The following is a 20,038-nucleotide window of genomic DNA, read 5'->3' on the forward strand; positions in this document are numbered from 1 at the left end:
AAAAACTAAATATGTAAGATAGATGCTGTGGAGTATATTTCCACTGTCAAGTAGATTAACTGTAGTATAAAGTAGCCAATGTAAACATGGGCATGTGTACAACATACTGTAACTGTACCCTGGAAAGAACTTAACTACACTTGCATTCCACTAGATGACAGGTAAATAAGCAAATTATATTTCAGTTCAAGTAAGTGGTTGCCTCGTAATGTTTTTTTGTGTAGTTGATTCCAAAACTATAGGCTAAATTGCAATTTACTTCTGAAATGTAGTGAAGGCTCACAGTACTTTCTTTTAAAACATTGAATTATCCCATCAAGAGATTACCCTCCTGTCATAAAATACATTTATTTTGGGCAAACAAAAGACAAAAATATTCTTTTAAATAAATACTAAAATGTAATAACAAACATATAGTTAGAATGAAGCAAAGAAAAGACATCTTCATACTTTCAATAGAATACTTTATCAATTTACTGATTGTAGTGCCAGTTTGTATTTGTTTAAAACATATAAAATACAATCACAGTTACAGATATAAAATCAGACCCTCTCTCTAACCACTATCAAATAAAACCAGATAAATACAGAATATTATCATTATTTTAGACCCATACAAATATTTGACAAAACAAGGGTATTATCAAAATGAATGGTACATTATTTAGTCTTTAAATAATTCTTATACATGTACCTGGGAATGCTTCTCCCTATAAAGAAGACATTGTACATGTTCTGACTGACTTTGAAAACTGCAATTCTGTTAAACAGAATATACATTCAATATTTTATTAAATTAAAATTAGATAATACAAATGAAGTAGAAATATGCTAAAAGAATCAAGTTATCACACGAAACGTACCTTTGGTGGCTCCTGCTAAAGAATATGCATATGTTACGGGATAATGATCCACCAGGCACAGTGACTGCATGAGTGCAACAAAATATATAAAATATGGAATAAAACTGTGTAATTGCTACATTTCCCATTAAGCAAAAGAGAGGTAAGAAACTCCTAATGAACACAAGAAATTCATTCAACAGACAGAAAATAAATCAACTCATTTATGATTGTGTACATTCATAGTGCACATTTGGTCCCCATATTGTGCAACTGTAAACACTTCAATACACCATATCAATGCTCTCCTCCTAAGCCTGATGTACGTGTTTTGGCTCAACTCACTGTTAGAAAAAGGCACGGCACATTGCTTTGGATGTCGGAATGTTGTTTTCATAGATTGTTCTGCAAGGCCTCAGAGGCACTGGCACTTCCTCAGCAGTGTATTGATTGGAATTCACATTTTTCTTTTTTCTTTTTTTTTTTTTAAAAATACATTGTACCATAAACTTCCTTTCATATGTCATGGTCGTTTTCTCATTCACACACTCATCTGGGCACGCAAACTCAGCTCCCTACTTTATACCAATCCTGCCACACACACACACACAATGACACAAACATGCACACAAAATCAATCAATTGCACTGTAAATCTATGAGCCTCCTCTCACTGCTCCTCGGACTCATGATGTGAATTTATTCCACAGTCACAGACTTGGCCAAGTTCCGGGGATAGTCAACCTGCAAAAAGAGAAATAAGTTTGTTAAAATTAAATGTGATCAGTGAGTACATTTGGTATAGCACTCTGTAGATGTTGTGCCATATAATGGATACTCCCTATATGTTAACTAGAGAACATGCACTTAACCCTAAAACAAACAAATATTCTAAAAAAGGTGGGTAGAAAACATTCTACAGAAACAGGGGCATGTAGAAAGAGCAATATGATAAGCTGGTCTCCACAACCACTCTACAGTATATTAATATTTAATTAACTGCAGGGAATAAATAGTCTCACAGTAGCTTGTGCTGCATGTAAATTGAATTGCACTGAAACTCTAAAATTATAATTTGATATTTATAAATATTTTTTAATAAAAATATGTTTTTAATTCAACAATATTTATGAATATCACCAATGTCTAACTGCCCAGTAATACATCAGGTAGAACCACTGAGTGTACCTGAATATCACACATACTTACCAGGATGTGAAAACTAAAATATGACAAAACAAACACCACATGCAAACAGAGGCAACTGAAAACATTTGAATAGCAAATTTAAGAATATATAAGTTTTAAACTCTGTGCATTTGAATTTCACATTTTTAATAAATGTTTTGGTTAGTTTTGGGTGTGGTTGATATAAACAGCATAACAACACACATGACATTAGGAGTCATACGATATATAGCTGAATTCATTTGAAATGATTCAAGTGGTTACAGTATATTTTAGTACAAAATCAACAGACAAAAAGTCTTGTACATGTCTTTAAGTGTACAATAGATTTCCAAATATTTTACTAATCAAAATAAATCATTGCATAGAAATATTGCGTGAAAAGCAGTTTATTTTATATTCTGTGAATTTAAAATTCAGATTAGCACCGCCTGCGAGCTCGAGCACTCACGTCATATCCTCGCAGGACGGCCAAGTGGAACGACAGCAGCTGCAGGGGGATGACGCTGAGGATGCCTTGCAGACAGTCGACAGTATGTGGCAGCTCAATGGTCTTGTAGGCATTCTTAGTCACCTCAGGGTCGTCCTGGCAACAAAGGATGATGGGACGACCCTGATGGAAGGAACATAACATTAGTCAGGCTAATGTAGTCAGTACAATACATCGTCAGTGATGGATTATAGTTGTTTGTGACCTGATCTCATTATAACTTCACAAGCTACAATATATAAGTTTAGTCTACTGTTCTCTCAATACCGTATACTGCTTGTCTGAATGTGCCTGATGGTCCATTAAAATGTTTTTTTAGTTTTTTTTCTGAGACCTACCGATCTGGCAGTGACTTGTTGCAGGGCATTCTGGCACTTAACGTAGCAGGCGTCCCTCATGATGATCATGATGACTGGCATGTATTTGTCTATAAGTGCCAATGGGCCGTGTTTCAGCTCCCCAGCCAGGATGCCCTCTGAGTGCATGTATGTGATCTCCTTGATTTTCTGTATTAGAAAAAAATGAATATATCACATTTGTCTCTCCTACTTTTTTATGTCATTTGAATTTTTATTCCCACCTTCATTTTTATATTTTTACTAGAAGAGCCACTTGCATTTTATTCTTTTACATTGTGGAAATCTCGACTCACCAGTGCCCCCTCTAGGCAGGTGGCATAGTTGAAACCTCGGCCCATGACCAGGAGGGACCTTTGCTTGAACAGCTCTTGGGCGATGGCTTTAATCTTCTCATCCAGAGACAACACCTTCTTTATCAGCTCTAGGAGAGTGAGGAGAAAGTGCTGTGGTAAAGTTTCTGTGTCTCTTCATTATAAAAGATGCTTCAGCACATGATCTGAGGCCATTTTGCGTTTGTGATTGTATGAGTTCATTAGAGCACTGACCAGGTAGCACCTTGAGGCCATTGATGATCTCCAGTCTTCTCTTCTGTAGGGAGAGTCTGTCCTCACTCAGCATTAGGGCAAACATGATGAGGGCGACAAACTGACTAGTGTAGGCCTGTGTAACACACACACATGAAACGCTCAATATACAACCCAAAGCTGCAAAAGAGACTATATAACAAATAACACAGCACTGTATTATTCTGCACAGTTCAGAAATCAGATTGTGCTGTATGTCGTTCCAGCTAACCATAAAACACATATTTACTGTGTTCTACAGAAGTAAAAAAATCACAGCTTGAGGAAATTGTAATTCTACTATGACTATGAATCTTTGTCTTGGCCACTGTGTTTTTGCTTTTATCTAAATGTTTCTGTACCTTGGTGCTAGCCACTCCTATCTCAGGTCCAGCATTGATGTGGACTCCGCAGTCTGTTTCTCTGCAAATGGAGCTGCCCACAGTGTTGGTTATACCAACTGTCAGAGCACCACGCTCTTTGCAGTAGCGCAGCGCCATCAAGGTATCTGCTGTCTCTCCTGAGAGAGCAGAGGAAATGAAAAGTTATGCTCACCATGCAGAATTAGAGTACAAGAAAAAGAAAAACAAGAAAAGCCACTGTTTGAGGAGGAATTCCAAAGCGGATGTCATTGTCCTCAGGTTTCAAACAAAAATACATGCAGTGACAGACTGCCAGAACAGGATTCCTAGATTGCATGTGTTATTGGCACCTGACTGGCTGATGAAGAAGCAAACGTCATCTCTGAATACAGGAGTGTTGCGGTCCAGGAAATCACTTGCCAGCTCCACCATGACAGGCAGCTCTGTCAGCTCCTCGAGGATCTGCCTGGTCTGAAAAGTGAGCAAACAAAACGGAATCAGTCTCGCCTTCATCAGCATCATCATCATCATCATGAACAATCTCCATACAGTTTAACTAAATGTTTTGAAATTCCCTTTTCATTCAGCTTATTATTAGTAGGAAATGTTGTCAGCGTTCTCGTCCTGATTTTCATTGTCTCTACTCACCGCCACTGCAGCGTGGAAGCTAGTGCCACAGCCGATCATGATGAGCCGCCTGCAGCGTTTGATCTCTTTCAGGTGGTCCTTCAGCCCGCCAAGAATCACTGAACAAACAGGAGGTAATACGGTTACACTGCAATGGTAAAAGAGACTCAACAAACTGCCAACCCTGTAGCAGAGGGATCAGGTGCTCTACATATCTTGACAGTAGAAGAAGTTATATAATCACTAGTCACCTTTGTTGGTGTCAAAACAAATCCGGCCTCTCATCGTGTTGACAACAGACTCCGGCTGCTCAAAGATCTCCTTCTGCATGAAGGCCTCGAAGTTACCTGCAATGGGAGGAAGGGAGTGAGGGTTGGTGGGGGGCATGTACTGTATATAAATCAGATTATCTGATAAACTGATAGATGCTGAAAAACTGTATCATGTATCAAACTATATAATGTTTTTACTTTTTTAGCCAGCAGAGGGTGTGCAAGTATAAGTCTACTAACTGCACTTGTAGCATTTCTAGCATGTGTACCGTATTACACTGCTCATTACAGAGTATCATATTGCTCTTTTTCTCATATGTTTTTAACATTTCCTCTTAAGCAAATCTTCTTGTGTAAACTTATCATACAATTAAACATGAAGCATCAAAGTGTTAAAGTCTATCCACCTGATTCTTCAATTGTCTTTGTCCATAGTCCATTAACTGACCTTTCATGATCTGCTGCATCTCCATCTCCAGGGTCTGGATGGCCCGCACTGGGTCCTCACCGGCTTGCCGGTTCATCCTATGGATGGAGAGTCTCCCTTCAGTGACCACTGCGATGTCATCATCCTCCATGTACAACACTTTGTTGGTGTGCTCGATGATGGCACTGTGGGTAAAGAGAAAATGAACATGTGTGGAAATGATGATGACGTCTTCAGTTTACAAACAAACTTGTTTTGATAGAGTAGATGTGGTGGCAATGGGATGGAATTGGTCAGTGACAATAAAATAAAAATAATAGATTTAATGAAATACATTTGGATTAACCACAAACCACAGACAACTAGTTTCTCACCTGGCATCTGAGGCAAAGTAATACTCTACAGCTCTTCCATCCCCCACAGTGCTGATGCTGTCGGAGCAGTCTGGACGGTTATGGCTGTTCATCTCCTGGACTCCCTCCTTGAAGTAAGCTACAGGGTCAAAAGTCAGAGGCCAGGAGTCAGAGGTTGGACAGTGATTTTGACTTTGAGCTGAGTGCTCTTAACTTCCAAATGGGTCATGTTTCTGCTGTTGAGATGGGGTAGTTTTGTCTTGATATTCAGTCAGTGTGTAAATTTCTAGTTATTTTTATTTTGATTTGTTTTTGCTGTTATCAGCTGTGTACTTCTTCTGACAAAGTCTTTTCCTTCATAATTGAAAAATTACCTTACAGATCTCTTTACAGCATACATGTTCTTTGTTAGTCACTAAAAAACAACAATAATATCTCATCTGAAATCTACTGACAGGAAGCAGCACCAAAAACACTAATGTTGAGTGTTGCCAGCAAGACAGAGAGAGACTGAAGGATGTTCTCTTAAGTTTACAACACCAGTATGACACAGAGGCAACCATTTACCAAGCATTTTATTCGATACATTTATAGATGTCTGAGAACATACTCATCAGTCACTATATAAAATGTTATAAAAATATGGGACCAAAGAGAATTCAAATGATTTTTCTCAGCCATTATAAAGACACACCCAGCGAGGTTCCTGGTTGGCCCCAAATCACATAACTCTGCCTCAGACTTTGGACCAGTGTCATTTGAACCATGAATCATAAATAAGTTAAGAGATAAGACAGTAAAGACACAGTCCAACACGTAGAAGAAACAGAGAATCAGCAACAAAAAGCAGGCTACATTGTTGCTTACGATAAATACACACAGACGTTCCTGCCATCACCACAGGAAAATGGTTTTCTAAGAAAAAAAAAACCTCTCTTATAAGAATTATTGCACAATAAATAACAGTGCCACAAAACATCTTGCATTACTTGCACAGTTAGTCTGTTAAAAGTAAAAGCTTAAACCTCCTGCATATCTGACTGATCTGGTGTTACAATGTAAGCTACAGATCTTATCCAGAAGGGATAAGATCTGTAGGGATGAGAACATTTTTGCTGTAATCCACCAGAGACATGGCGTCTATTGGTGAAAGCTAAGATTGTGAATGATCATGTGGTCTAATTTACTTATGGATCTCAAAAAGGTTGATTGGTGATAGGTTAACAACAGAAAATAAGGACTATAGGGAGAAATAATAACTAATATAACTAATAAGGGGAAATGGTGGTAAATAGCATACAAGTAAGTGCTGGAGCACTTAAGGAAATCCCCAATAAGATCTGGTAATATGTTGTTCTACTGTCAACATACTCCATGAAAGGACCAAAACAAACAATGACTTGATGCATAACAAGTGTCATTCATGTACTGTAGGTAAAGAACCACATATCAGATTCATCTGTGCCAGAGTATAGACTTCCATTGTTGTCCAATTACTATTCAAATCTCCAAGAACACCTAAACGTAGCATGCTGTTGCACTGGTTGCCATGGGCAAGTTTTGACAGACAGACAAATACAAATGATATTAAAATGTGTGACAATTGTGGTGATGTAAAGTGTAGCCTAAATATAGCGTAAATTTAGGCTTATTTTCCACATGATGGCATAACAGTCAGCAGAGAGTCAGCAGAGAGTGCAGCATTTCATAATTTCCTGTCTACATCGTCGTACTTTCCTGCTGTGTCATATCTGAGTGAGCAGCTCATTCATTCTAAGATGCCTTTCAATTTTAAGTGTGTATGCAATGTTTATGGTGCTTAACAACACAAATACTGCCGGGTGATTAAGAGTAGAAACAGGATTATTTTGAATAATTTAATATGCCATTAATATAATACGCTAATGAATTTCCTACGTTATTATGTCATCATTGCGCATGCTACTTTGAATGTGAGTACCTACAATATGTCTGTGTGCGAGTGTGCATTTAAGCAGAGATTCGGATTGCAGTGTAAGAGGATAATGGCAGACAGAAGGAGGAACAGAGCTCACCACTGTTGTACTGGACTGGGATGTGTTCGGTCTGCAACTCGTGCTCGCTTCGCACACCAATGAGCAACGGGCTTCCTCTCCTGCCGACACAGGAATGAAACAGGCCGGGAACAAGGGGGGGGGAGTCGGAGGGAGGGAGAGAAAGTGTGAGTAAGGATTAGACTTTGCGGACACACAGCAATGCCAGACACACACTTTGATGTGATGCTTTGTGAAAGTATGAATGCTGAAGCAAACTGATATCCTAACCTACTTATTCCAAACAAAGCATACTTGTGGTTATTTGGAACACCAACATTTCATATCAGTTTGAAATCATTTTGTAAACAATCCTAATGTCCAGTTTGTAAGACATCCTCCCACTTATTCCACATCTCCTGACAGGTGAAGTGAGCCACCATTCATCTACATCCTCGTCGGATTTTTCCATAGTTCCTGGAAGGAGTCACTGCTTTCTTATTGGCTACTGGCTGTAATGTGGGCTTCTCCTATTGGCTGTGGTTGACAGGTAGAGGGAGAAGGGTGTGAAGAGGCCAATCCTTAATAACATTCAAACTTTACAAACAGATAGCCAAACAAAACCTCTTTATGGCCAGTTATTATAAGAAACTATGTTCAGAAAGCCTCTCCTTCCTTCTTGTCTGGATCTCTCTTTTCTTTTCTTCTCGTTTTGCTTTGACCTTCCTCTAAGGCTTGGCTACACTGATGTAAGGTGGCTGGTTGTTTTAAGGGGTGTGGGGCTTGAAAAAAGGGAGGCTTGCACATAGAAACATGTGGTCGCTATCCAATACAATATTTACCCTGAGGGAGGGAGAGATGGGAAGAAGGGGAGCGAATGGATGGAGGAAAAGTGTGAGTACTACACACCAGAGTGGTGGAAAGGTTGAGAGTGGAAGCGGGCAGATTCAGGTTCAGGTTAAGGCTGCGAGGTTAATGCTTGATGCCAGATAATGAGCATCACTAGGTAATTACAAACAGTCCTTCTCAGTGACAAGGTTAACAATATCATATTAACCACATGACTACACTGAACTGAATCTAAAGTCTTCAGAAATACACGCCAGACAAGTGATATATTAAAGTTGCCCGGCTTTAGAAGCAGGTGTGCCAAGCTGCAGCCTTTCCAGTCTTTTCAATGTCAGACAAACGGTTTGCACAGGCCACAGGTTGCAGTGCACTTCACCTTTTACTCTCGTTATTCTCTCACTCCCAGCGTCCCTGATCCACGAGGGCTCGCTGAACCAGAACAGGTATAAAGTAAAATAAAATGATGAGAAGTGATTAACCAAGAGTCATGCAGGCAGAGCGTTTCCCAGAGCCGATACAGGAAACTCTCTAGTCTCTCTGTTAATGAATCACAGACAAGGAGGCGTAGGGCCAGCAGCTCAGAGGCCAGAGGCTCATGAAGGAGAGAAGAAATCTCAACTCAACCTGTGATCCCCTCTTTGGCCCTCGATTCTTAAGAAGCGAACAGGACTGACACATGCACGCAGACAGCAATTAACACACAAACATGACAAACAGCAGTGTAACTACCTATCATCATAAGCAGAGAATGCTCCAGACTCCTAGCACGTCACATTTAATGGATGTTAGTAAAGCTAATCCGCAATGAGTGAATGTTAGGAGCCTCCTAAAATCATATTTGGGATTGTTTCATTGTGGTTTTAACAGGAATTAGTCATCTCCAATGAGTCTGGCTCACTGAGCAGATATTGGACCATAATGCAAAGTGAAATGTGAGAGCAATGTGTGTGTGTGTGTGTTTGTGTGTGTGTGTGTGTGTATTCTAACCTTGTGGCTACAGCCTCTCCAGGAAAATGACGGCTTTTAAACACCAGAGCGAAGGCCCCCTCCTGAGACACAGTAAAGCAAAGGGAAACTCAGAGTGTACATTAGCTTGATGAAAGAGTGAAAATATACAACGTGAAACTAGACTTTTAAGAAAACATCAAAATATAAAAAAAAGCTATAGTTAGTCATGTATTCCTGTAGAGTGTGTAAACTTCAAGAGAACCATTTCTGAACACAGAGGTCTGATTCTTCTGGCCCTGTGGGGATTGGTAGTTGTGTTTGGGGTGTGGGTGGAGGGGTTTAGGAGAAATAAGACCTCTATTGTATAACATCAGCTGTATTTCGAAAGCTCTGACTGCAGTGATGTCTGGGGAGGTGACTAGAAGCAAAACTGGCTGGGTGTGTGTTTGTGTGTGGTGTTGAAAATAGGGGGGTTAAGCACGGGGCGGGAGGCGAGGGGAGGGAGCAATGTTGGTGAGGTTGTTAGTGGGGTAACTATCTGGTTCCCATTACTCTAAATCCAAAATGGCTGCTTGGCCTCCTCTGTTCTTCTAAGGGCAAAGAAACAACTAGTAAAAAAGTGTGTTGCTCGGAAGTACGAACCTCTCAGTGGAAAAGACGGTGTTGCTCCATCTCATCCCAAAAAAATCTGTTTCTGTGACTGATGATGTCACTTGTGATGCAGTTAAGGCGGTTACCATGAGGACTGTTTTAGTGTTGTTTTACTGTGTTTTTTATGGACAGGAAATTTAAGGACTTTCACACATTGTATGAAATGACTATACGTGTGTGTGTATAACCAGTCAGTGACACATTTTATTATGCTACTGTTTATAGTTACCAATCCATCTCCTTAGCTGAAAAAAAAAAAAAACAGTGTTCTACCCCCCTAACAGATTTATTATTGCTAGAAAAGGATGATTAGTATCTGAACCCTCCCAATGCTGCCATCAAGTGTGTCAGTGTGTGCTGTCGCTATGTGTGAGCTACTCACCAACTGCTTAATCACTCTCTCGACCAGCTTGGAGAAGGTGACGCCGCGATTCTCTCGATTATCATAAACATATTTCATCAGTTTCGGGATGACCTCTGTGTCCGTCTCTGACTCAAACTCATATCCTTTGTTGATCTGAAAAAGATAAGAGGTACAGTATATATATATCTATCACCATTTATAAACGGGTGTAGTTCAGTAGTAAAAGCTTTCGGTTTTAAAACTGAAATCCAAAATATTCAGTTTGTCACTGAGCAAGAGAAATTGGGTTCAAGCTACAACAATTGTGGTTAAGCATTTCCAGTTTGACTTGTGATCCTCTCTCACACCATTGTTGGGTGTGTCAAACTACCCACTTAAATAAAGGAAAACGCCCTGCACAAGGGATCATACATGGGCAGTATTGCAATAAATGTTATGCTCCACTTGCTACAGACATCAACCTAAAGCTGTGGTATTTCACAAAGGTGGTGTAAGTCTATATATCATAAAGTGACAACAAATCATTTTTAAAATATTCCTAACTACTCACAGTTGGTATGATTTAAATAAGAAATATCACTCATAAATAAACCAATTTTATCTGAGTTGCTATAGATGTTACATGTTGTGCTTTTATTATATGTACTGTATATAATCTGGATATAATTTAATAATAATCACGCATAAAATGTAATAATATCACATTCTTGTTTTTAACATTAAATTGTTTTCTTGTGTATATCAAGGAAGTGGACAGGTAAAATACACCTTGAACCTTGAGCACTGTCTGACGTATACTACGACATTATATCTTTATGACTGGGTTTAGGGATGTTATGAGACAGTGATAGGATGGTTTGCAACTGAGCAGACTGGCACTGCTTACCAATTGTGCTGTAATGGTGCAATAAGCTTTAACATGAAGAGCAGCTCCAGAAATGGCACTGAAACAGGAATTTTTACTCATTTGCTTGTACAACAGGGACTTACCAGGTACTCCTTCAGTTCTTTGTAGTTGGTTATGATGCCATTGTGGATGACAACAAACTCTGAAAACGCAGCGAGAGCCAAAAGATTAGATAAAGGGGATAAAGGTCAGAAACCAGTCTTAATAAAGCTGTAATAAAATACTAAACTCTGTGTGTTCTTTTCTTTGCATTCATAATCAAACAGCATTTATATATTGCTCCAAAGATTAAACAAATAATAACATCTGCCACCCTGGTAAACTAGACAGATGAGGGCGCATGACAAACATCCACCCATCCCGCAGTCCATTCCTTTTTTCCCAGTTGTGGGATTTGGCATTCAGCGAATGATGAAATGGAAAGATTAGAGTATTAGCACGATGATGAGGTACAACCGAATTACATACAAACAAAAAAAGCCCTATTAATCAAGAATTAATAGGCCTCATTACAGAAGATATAGCAATAGCAATAAAGTATAATTAAATATGTCATATGTTACTGACACACCTACAAACATGGTATAATAATGATGAAGGATACATAAATATTTAATTTGAATTACAGGAATCACAGAATCGAACTCACAGTCGATCATCTTCATTTTTTCTTCATGGTTATCAAATTAAGCTTATGTGTTTCATTTGTACCCAGATGCCTGAGTATATTTTGCATTATTTTATAACTGGTTGAAAATGGGGGTTGACTGCGTTTGTGTTCTGTACATGAGAGTGTATCAGCATGAATATAAGAACATTAGTCCATATTACCGTTATCCTTGTCTGAGCGCTGAGGGTGGCTGTTGACAGCACTCGGTTCTCCATGTGTGGCCCAGCGAGTGTGAGCGAGGCCAAAGTGTGTGCACAGCTTCTCGTCCAGCTCCAGTGAATATTTTTCTAAACAAGAAAACAAGACCCAATGCGTTTACTGACGTGAACAGACTGTGGGAAATTTTAAAGACAAAGAAAAAAGTGGCAGCACAAAAACAGATCAGTGATAAGATCATGGCGCTGGTGAGTTCTGATGAATTTCTTTAATATGTGTGGGCGAAGAAGAACAAGGAAACACAGAGGTTTTGAAATAAACACAATAACCCTCTCCTGCTAGTATGCATGGTCGACAACAACTGAAGTGAAGAGTCGTGATTATATTTTATTAAAAAAAAAAATCCTGAGTTGAAAATATTAAAATGTTAATACTGAGCAAAAAATTACAACCTACTTATTTCCACAGCAGATATAATGTGTGAGTAAAGAAAATATATAGTAAAATGTGCATGAACCCACTGTATAGCTCCTCATCCAGGGCCTTGACTTTCCCCTTCTTCTTGACCAAACAGATGGTGTTGTCGGTGGTGTCAGTGGCTGTTTTCTTAGGGCAATCCACAGCGACACCTGCAAACACACGGCGGGGAGAAATATATATAAATATAAATACAAATCTAAATATGAAATTTAAATATAGAAAAACACAGTTCACACGAATTTAAAGCCTAGTGGTGAGAGGTCAACGCTTCACCGAGAGAGGCTATTTGGCAGGTGAATGATGAAATGGCAGATTGCGGGTTTATCTGACATGATCAGTACATCTTAGGTATCATTTATTGCATGTGTGTGTGTATGGCACACAAACGCCTAGAGTCGTGGCTTAATCCTGCTCAAATAGGATGAGCAAACAAGTGCAAAGTGTACATGTGTCCGGGTCTCTGTCTACGTGTGAGGGATATTGAACGCCATAGTGTCAGGAGGCAGGACCTCTTTCAGTTACATGTCAGTGGAACATCATAAGGGGGGAAAGTGAAGTGTAGCACTATTAGCAATGAGCCTCGTGGTGATTAAAAGTTTGCCTCCGTGTCGACATGATAAAGATAAAGAGGGAGTATACTATCCACAAACCAGTTTGTCTTCATTGCACTTCATTCAAGATAATTATAACTCTGCATTTAGGTTTTATGTCGTTAATCATAATATGTGGTAGACAGCAGCTCAAAAGATTAGGGTGTGCCACCGTGACAAGACACAAGTACTGAATGCTATGAAATAATGGTTAGATTAACATTTTTGAGGACATGTCACACAGGTGCTGCCAGTGTGTTTGCAAGATGTGTTGGTGTGTGTGTGTGTGTTTGTGTGTGAGGCAGCTCTCTGAAGCCAAGTGTCTTACCTGCTGAATCGTACCCTCTGTACTCCAGTCTTTGCAGTCCCGTCACCAGAGTCTCAAATATCTCCTTTCTGGTGCGAGGCACTTGGTAATTCAGGTAGGCAAAGATCCCTTTGACAGAGGCAGAGAGAGAAACACAACTTCAAATCTTCTGACAGGCTCCTCAAAGCTTTGCACAACTGGAGAGAGGACAGTGCCATCTCTTAAATGGAAGCGTAATCGTAGTAGGTTTAGGTTTAAATATAGATATCTGCGCATAAAGCCTTCTTGAACAAACATTAAACAAAACCATTATACAGTAGTTTGGTGTTGTGTAATGTTGGCGGCGTGGAGAATACAACTGGTGCGTGAAGTTAACTCCTTGCTCCAAGCTGTATTATTTCTATGACCTATGACTGACATCTAATTTATTCACCTTGGAAGACAAGGACAAGGATGATGAACCCCACCACCACCACCACCACCACCAACACCCCCGCAAACGCACACACATTAAATAACAATGTGTTCATTCTTATATTAATTAAAATTCACATAATATTGTTGTTGGTATGTTGTCCATTTATTTGTGCAACCGCCTCCCTACTGTATCTCTGTTCTTGTGTGTGTGTGTGTGTGTGTGTGTGTGTGTGGTGAGGAGGATGGGGAGGTGGGGGTGCAGGAATGTCTCCGCGGCTCTCCTCCAGCAGGCACACAGCTGACCATTGATAGACGCACATTGCGCGCAGTGTTGGAGCAGCCAGGTAGGCAGGCTGCGGTAAGACTCCCGCATCTGACCTCTTTCTTGCAGATTCCCAACGAGGGCGAACGACAGTTGAGCGATTAACTTTGAACTTTAGACATCCCTGGGGCCAACAAAGGCTCGAGGTGAACTGGTGTAAGGAGGATGGATGTGAATCGGTTCCATTTTCCATCCTTCGGAAACTTGTATGACCTGCTTGTCCTGCCCGCGCAAGCGAAAAACACTGACACGTAGCAGTTGCGCGTAAAGCTCTCGTGGAATGACAACAGACATTTTGTAAGTTAACGTTACAACTGGCACAAAAACGCAACCAGGTCGTAAAAACTATGAGAGGCCGATGTGATAACTTCTAATTTCTCGCTTTACGAACGCCTGACATCGCACCACAGGAGGCAACCAAAGCAATTTTCATGCGTAATAACCCCGATTCCCTTCCACAAGATTTAAAACGGAATAGGTCGATGTAAAGAAGCCTTACCACACATGTCTCACGCTTTGCCGACGTTGTCCTTGTGTAAAAAAAGCGACTTGCAGCTTCCCGGTTGGACTGATGCCTCTGATTCTCCAGTTAAATCCAGGGCGACTGTACTCTCTGGCAAACTCCCACTTTCCATTTAAATCGTGCTTCCTCATGCGGCCCCGCCTCCTCTGACAACTCCCCTGTCCTGTTGACATCCAGGTGTTCACCACCTCATCTGTCACAGATGAATTAGCTCCTGTTAACTCAATTGTTTTTCTCTTCTACAATTGTATTTAACAGGCTGTCAACTTTCACTGAGACATAAAATATACCTTACACATATTGTATATTATAGATGCAATATCCTCTCAATAATATCTTCAATTTCACTTTCATTTCTCATTAAACAATATCTTATTGCTATCATCTTTCACCAAACTTGTAAACTGACACTTGATCTGAAAAAAAAAATGAGGAAGAACATTAGTTTATTTTGCCTACTGGTGCAGAACAGGTGTAACTCTACACAGTCACTATTCAACTATTCAAGGTTTTTACTGACCACGTCTGTTTGTAATGAAGCAATTGCGTTAAAGCTCTGAATAACATTATATCTGCTAACTGGTGAAAATGTAATGATCGGTGTGATTGAATCTAATGTAAGGAAATGTTAAAATAGCAGGATATCATATAACTTTCAAACTGTGGTTTGAAAGTTATCTACTTAGCAAAGAAGGGTTCAGTGGTTAGTGGGAAATCAACGTGGAATAAAGGGAGCTACGTGCTAATTAATGAGATGAGTCCAGTTTTATAACTTTCTAAACAAGGCAACTTGTAAAAAATTATCTAACGAGGAAGTAGAGAGCAGTCAAGTGGCATCTGATTAGTGAAAGATCATATCAGGGTTTTACAGATACCTAAACCAATCACTCTGCTTTACTATTCTGGCACAGCTCCTTCCAGTATGAGTGTATGGTCAGGTATTTGATAGTCTGGGAAGTAACTTCCTGCTCCATGACCCAAAGATTCAGCTTCTCTCTGCTGTTGCCTGTCTAATCTGAATTGTTCACCCATCTTCCTCAGAGCCTTTTTGGCCATGGTCTTCCAAACTGGTCGACGTGAAGATGCTCTGCATCATATATCCTCCCATTTGGCAATCCCGTATATTGTCTGGTTCCGGTTCCACCTTCCAAGATGGGGACACGGTGTGAACCACAAAAAGAAGTTGAAGAATTTAGGTCACCTAAATCACCTAACCTAACCAGTTTTTTAGATAACATGTTAATTAAACAGTTCCTCATAATTACAAATAATAGTGTGACTTATGTCTTATGAAATGCGTTCAGGAGAATTGCTTTATCTCCCTGTTCTGCAGAACAGATGAAGAAATATTGAAACTCTTCTACTGAAAACCGTTGTTTTTTTTTAATCAGGTGACTTAAGGTATTTTGAAGGTGTTTTTCCAAACCAAATCTTATCCCTAAATGAATAATGATATCAACATTTAAGAAATTAAAAATAGTTTAATTATCTTCTGACTGGATAGGGCAGATTTATTTATTATTTACTCACATGTGTCATTCAAAATTACCTTTTTTAATAAATCAAAAGTAAAACTGAAGTTATGCACTTGTTGTAGATTTTCGACCTTCTCCTACTCCTACTGCTCTACATTTTTTCTGTGAGAAGGTCCTGCCAAACCTCAGATCTGATGCCAAGACAACATTCAGATGAAGGGCAGTGATGGATGTTAGAAATTAATTGACTTGGGTGGATTGATATGGGTTTATTGCATTAGCTTAATGTGAACTTATGTAAGACAGACACAGGGGAAAATAACATTCTCGTATAAACTATGGCTTAATAATCAATTAAAACTACAATTACTGTACAGTGTTAAATAGTTAACACATATGGAGGGTCATATAATCAGAAACCTTGCTTACCTTGCAGACATGCAGTGAGTGAGTGGAAGGAGACAGGAGGTGAGGAAGTCATTGTATGAAACAGTGTAAAGGAAGGAAGAATCTTCTTTTACGAGAATGACAAAGCCACAAAACCACAACTAGAGGAGTATGGAATATGCTTCTGTGTTCTCTCTAACTATATCATGTCCACTTACTGTCCAAAGCTCAGTTTAAGGAATGTTTAAGACTCTGGCCAAGTCACTCCCCACCTCCGCTTTGTCCAAACCACATCAGGCCATATGTGATCACGATGAAGGAGAACAGGGATGGACCATTTTGCAAGTGGACAATTGCGAGTGTATAAAAAAAGGATAATTCCATATTTGTTCCCCAACACTGTACCAAATACAGCATTTCTCCAGTACCCACAATACTGTGTGTTAGTGCATGTTCCCCCTGTATTTGTATGATGTGTATGCAAATTATAAAGATGAGCAGTAGATGTGCGTGAGAGAGAACTAATGACAGGAGCCAAACAGCTGCATTCCTCTCCTGGCTTAAGGGATTAATAAATATAATTATGTGCGCACAATGACTGTTACCTAAAGAGATCCACTCGCAAGATCAAAGGTTCCCTAATTACTATGTTGATATAAGATGATGGGCAAAGAGCAGCGTTTTGCTGCAGCTTATCAAGGAATTTCAAGGAGTTTCAATATTTTTTTCAAATTCACATGTAGCTTTTGAACCTAGTGCCATGTGCTGAGTGTGGGTGAGCCCATAGGAATTCTACATTGTATTAAGCATTTAAAAAAAACAGTAGTTGTGTGTTAGAGTTAATAAAGGAGTGACAAAGTGAACCGTGAACTTAATTCGAAGTTTATGTAAACAATCATTATAATGATAAATGTATCTGTATAAAGATAAAAATTGGTCAGTAGCCAAGTCTAGTTGATAACTGGGGGCAGAGATATTTTAATCTTCTGCTAGATCCTATAAGGAAATGTTGCAGCCTGAAGTGTGGGATTTAGTTCAGACAATTGTATGTACTTTGGTCAATTGCACAACATGTGTCTTGGCTATTTGATTAATCTCTTATAACATCACATCCAAATAATGAATCATCTCACACACCGACAAAGAGCACGCACAGAGGCAGGGCTGCATGCAGTGTGTCCTAGAAGGACGTCAGCAGCGAGCTGCTTGTGTGTGGCATCTCAGTGAATGTTCAGGATCTGAATGCCCAACCGGATGTGGCTCTGGTGAGTAGAGCACATCCAGCTGACTTTTTCAGACGTCGTTGCAGGGGATCTCCCCTTACACATCTGTTTCATATTATGTCCTGGGGGCCAGTACAGGAGGGCCCAACAATACACTCTGCTTCTCTGTATCTATCTCAGTGGGGGATGGCAGGCTGACAAACAGCACAGAGGAACACAGCCTAATGGCCAGATGCAAGAAATTGGGTTATATGAAACAGGTAACAATTTTAATTCAATATTTTCTTTTGGTTTTTCCAAAGGCACAATAAATAATCAGAGCCTGTTTTTCATTTGAAAACACAGACACCATTATTTAATAGAGAATTCTGTCTACACTGGATTACAGCGATGTCCTCTGTGCTCGTGCTGCTAGTGCCACAACCCTTAAACCGGAGAATGATAACTATTACAATGACATTCTATTCATTACTGCAGACAGATGTTAGACTCATCATTTGGTCAGCCACAGCATTAAAACCTGGAGCCTGGCCAGGTGGTTTGATGCAATGGCACAGCGAGCTGTGCTGCACTGTGTGGGACCTATCGATCACAGCCAGGATTACATTTGTCAGCAATTTGTGCTACAGCAGTGCTACTTATGAGGAACAGCTCATAAAATCAGCCATTTAGAGATGTTCTAACTCAGTTGTCAAACCATCACAATGAAGCCTTTGTCAAAAACACTCTGATCCTTATGCTTGCCTGTTTTTTCTGCCACATCAACTTCAAGAAATGACCTTTGACTTGCTGCATAATACATGCCTCCTGTTAACAGGTGCCATTGTATTGCCAAGATAAACAGTTTCATTCACTTCATCTCTCAGTGGGCTTAGGAAAAGTTATGGCTGACTGGTAGGTGATAAGTCATTACTGACATGTTTTAGCATATGTGCATTCATTTATAAGGTTTCACTATCTAACATGCCATGTTAGACATCCTTACAGGCTGTTTATTGAACCTTATATACCTCATTTAACATTCTAGAAAAGTGTACCATGTACCTTAATATTATAATAAAGTGCACAGATAAAAGTTAGAGGAACTAACTATACTAGTGTATGATGGTAGTTTGGGTGAATGAACTGTACTGTCATATATATTTATTCATTTCTATGTGTACTGTATACTGTATGTAATGTGTACTCATGTGTCCTGTAAGACTAAATAAAACTCACTGTAAAACAGATGAACTCATTAAAACAAACAGCACAAACAAAACTGTGAAGTACACAAAAGGATATCCTCACTCCACGTCCTCTGTTTGAAAAAGTCATGACAGAGACACACAAAACATAAATACATGCATGTGGATCAAATAACACACGGTTATACACAAACAGTGAAGTGTCCTCCGTAGTATTTCTTGTATATACTGCATATATTTTTATGTGCTGTATAATATATTACACACGAGACTACCTGTGTGTCCCACTCTAGATTTTTCTAGATGTATCTTCACAATTTATGAGGTGAAGCAGTTACATAACTTACTGCTACATAATGCATACACACACTGATTTGATTTGAGTGTGACCTACCTCTGCGTTAACAGCTGTAACACTGTAACCCTATCAGCCACAGTGGACATGATTTATGTTTGCTTTCACAAGATACAGCAAGGACAATCTTCAGCTCTGCTCAGGTCACCGTGTACCCCCCCACCACACCCCTCTTCCAACCCCGAGCTCCTCTGGGCCCTGTGGGTTCACCTCTGTGCCACGTCACTGTGATTCAGCCCCAGATGGGATGTTGGAGCCAGGTTTTGTCACCGTCCATTCGTGTCATCGTCTAAATAACTAGATTACCTCTGGAAAAAATGGCACATTAGTCACCGCCGTGGTTGTTGATGATTGTTTCACAAACATGTAGTGAGTTTAACGAGTATCGCACCATGGTCCTGCCTGGTCTGTTCCAGCCTAAAACGTGCTAGTAGCTGACCACATACGTAGAAGGCCCCGGGGAGCCTATGTCACCATGGTTAGGGCAGGGACAGAGGATAGAGCTGACCTACACTTTTAAATCTAAACTGACAAAAACTAAAATACCCCATATAGATATCACATTACAGTTCCAATAATTATGAGTAGAGCATAAAGCACTCAAACATGCTTTGCGTCACAGGAGCCTTTAAAAGAGTTTATTGCCACTTGAGGGAAAACCCTCTACATTTCCGGGCATATTCCTGGAGTCAAACTGACATGAAGTCCACACGAATTAGATAAAAGATCTCAC

The 20,038-nt window shown here is 39.7% G+C and overlaps 1 protein-coding gene across 1 annotated transcript; it reads right to left on the reverse strand.

Annotated features, from left to right (window-relative positions):
• Positions 1-447: 447 nt before the first annotated feature.
• Positions 448-14,661, reverse strand: gfpt2 (glutamine-fructose-6-phosphate transaminase 2). The gene is made up of 19 exons (XM_026358096.1): positions 14,655-14,661; positions 13,438-13,545; positions 12,561-12,668; positions 12,045-12,170; positions 11,297-11,355; positions 10,325-10,459; positions 9,331-9,392; positions 7,537-7,616; positions 5,504-5,621; positions 5,151-5,314; positions 4,682-4,777; positions 4,452-4,549; positions 4,154-4,274; positions 3,804-3,961; positions 3,424-3,538; positions 3,172-3,299; positions 2,858-3,025; positions 2,481-2,642; positions 448-1,585 (listed from the first exon to the last, which is right to left on the reverse strand). Exons 1-19 carry the CDS (start codon positions 14,659-14,661, stop codon positions 1,541-1,543), a joined length of 2,058 nt encoding a protein of 685 aa, XP_026213881.1. The 3' UTR covers positions 448-1,540.
• Between the last annotated feature and the right edge of the window lie 5,377 nt (positions 14,662-20,038).

The sequence above is a fragment of the Anabas testudineus genome, chromosome 10, assembly GCF_900324465.2.
Source record: "Anabas testudineus chromosome 10, fAnaTes1.2, whole genome shotgun sequence".
Lineage (NCBI taxonomy): Eukaryota > Metazoa > Chordata > Actinopteri > Anabantiformes > Anabantidae > Anabas > Anabas testudineus.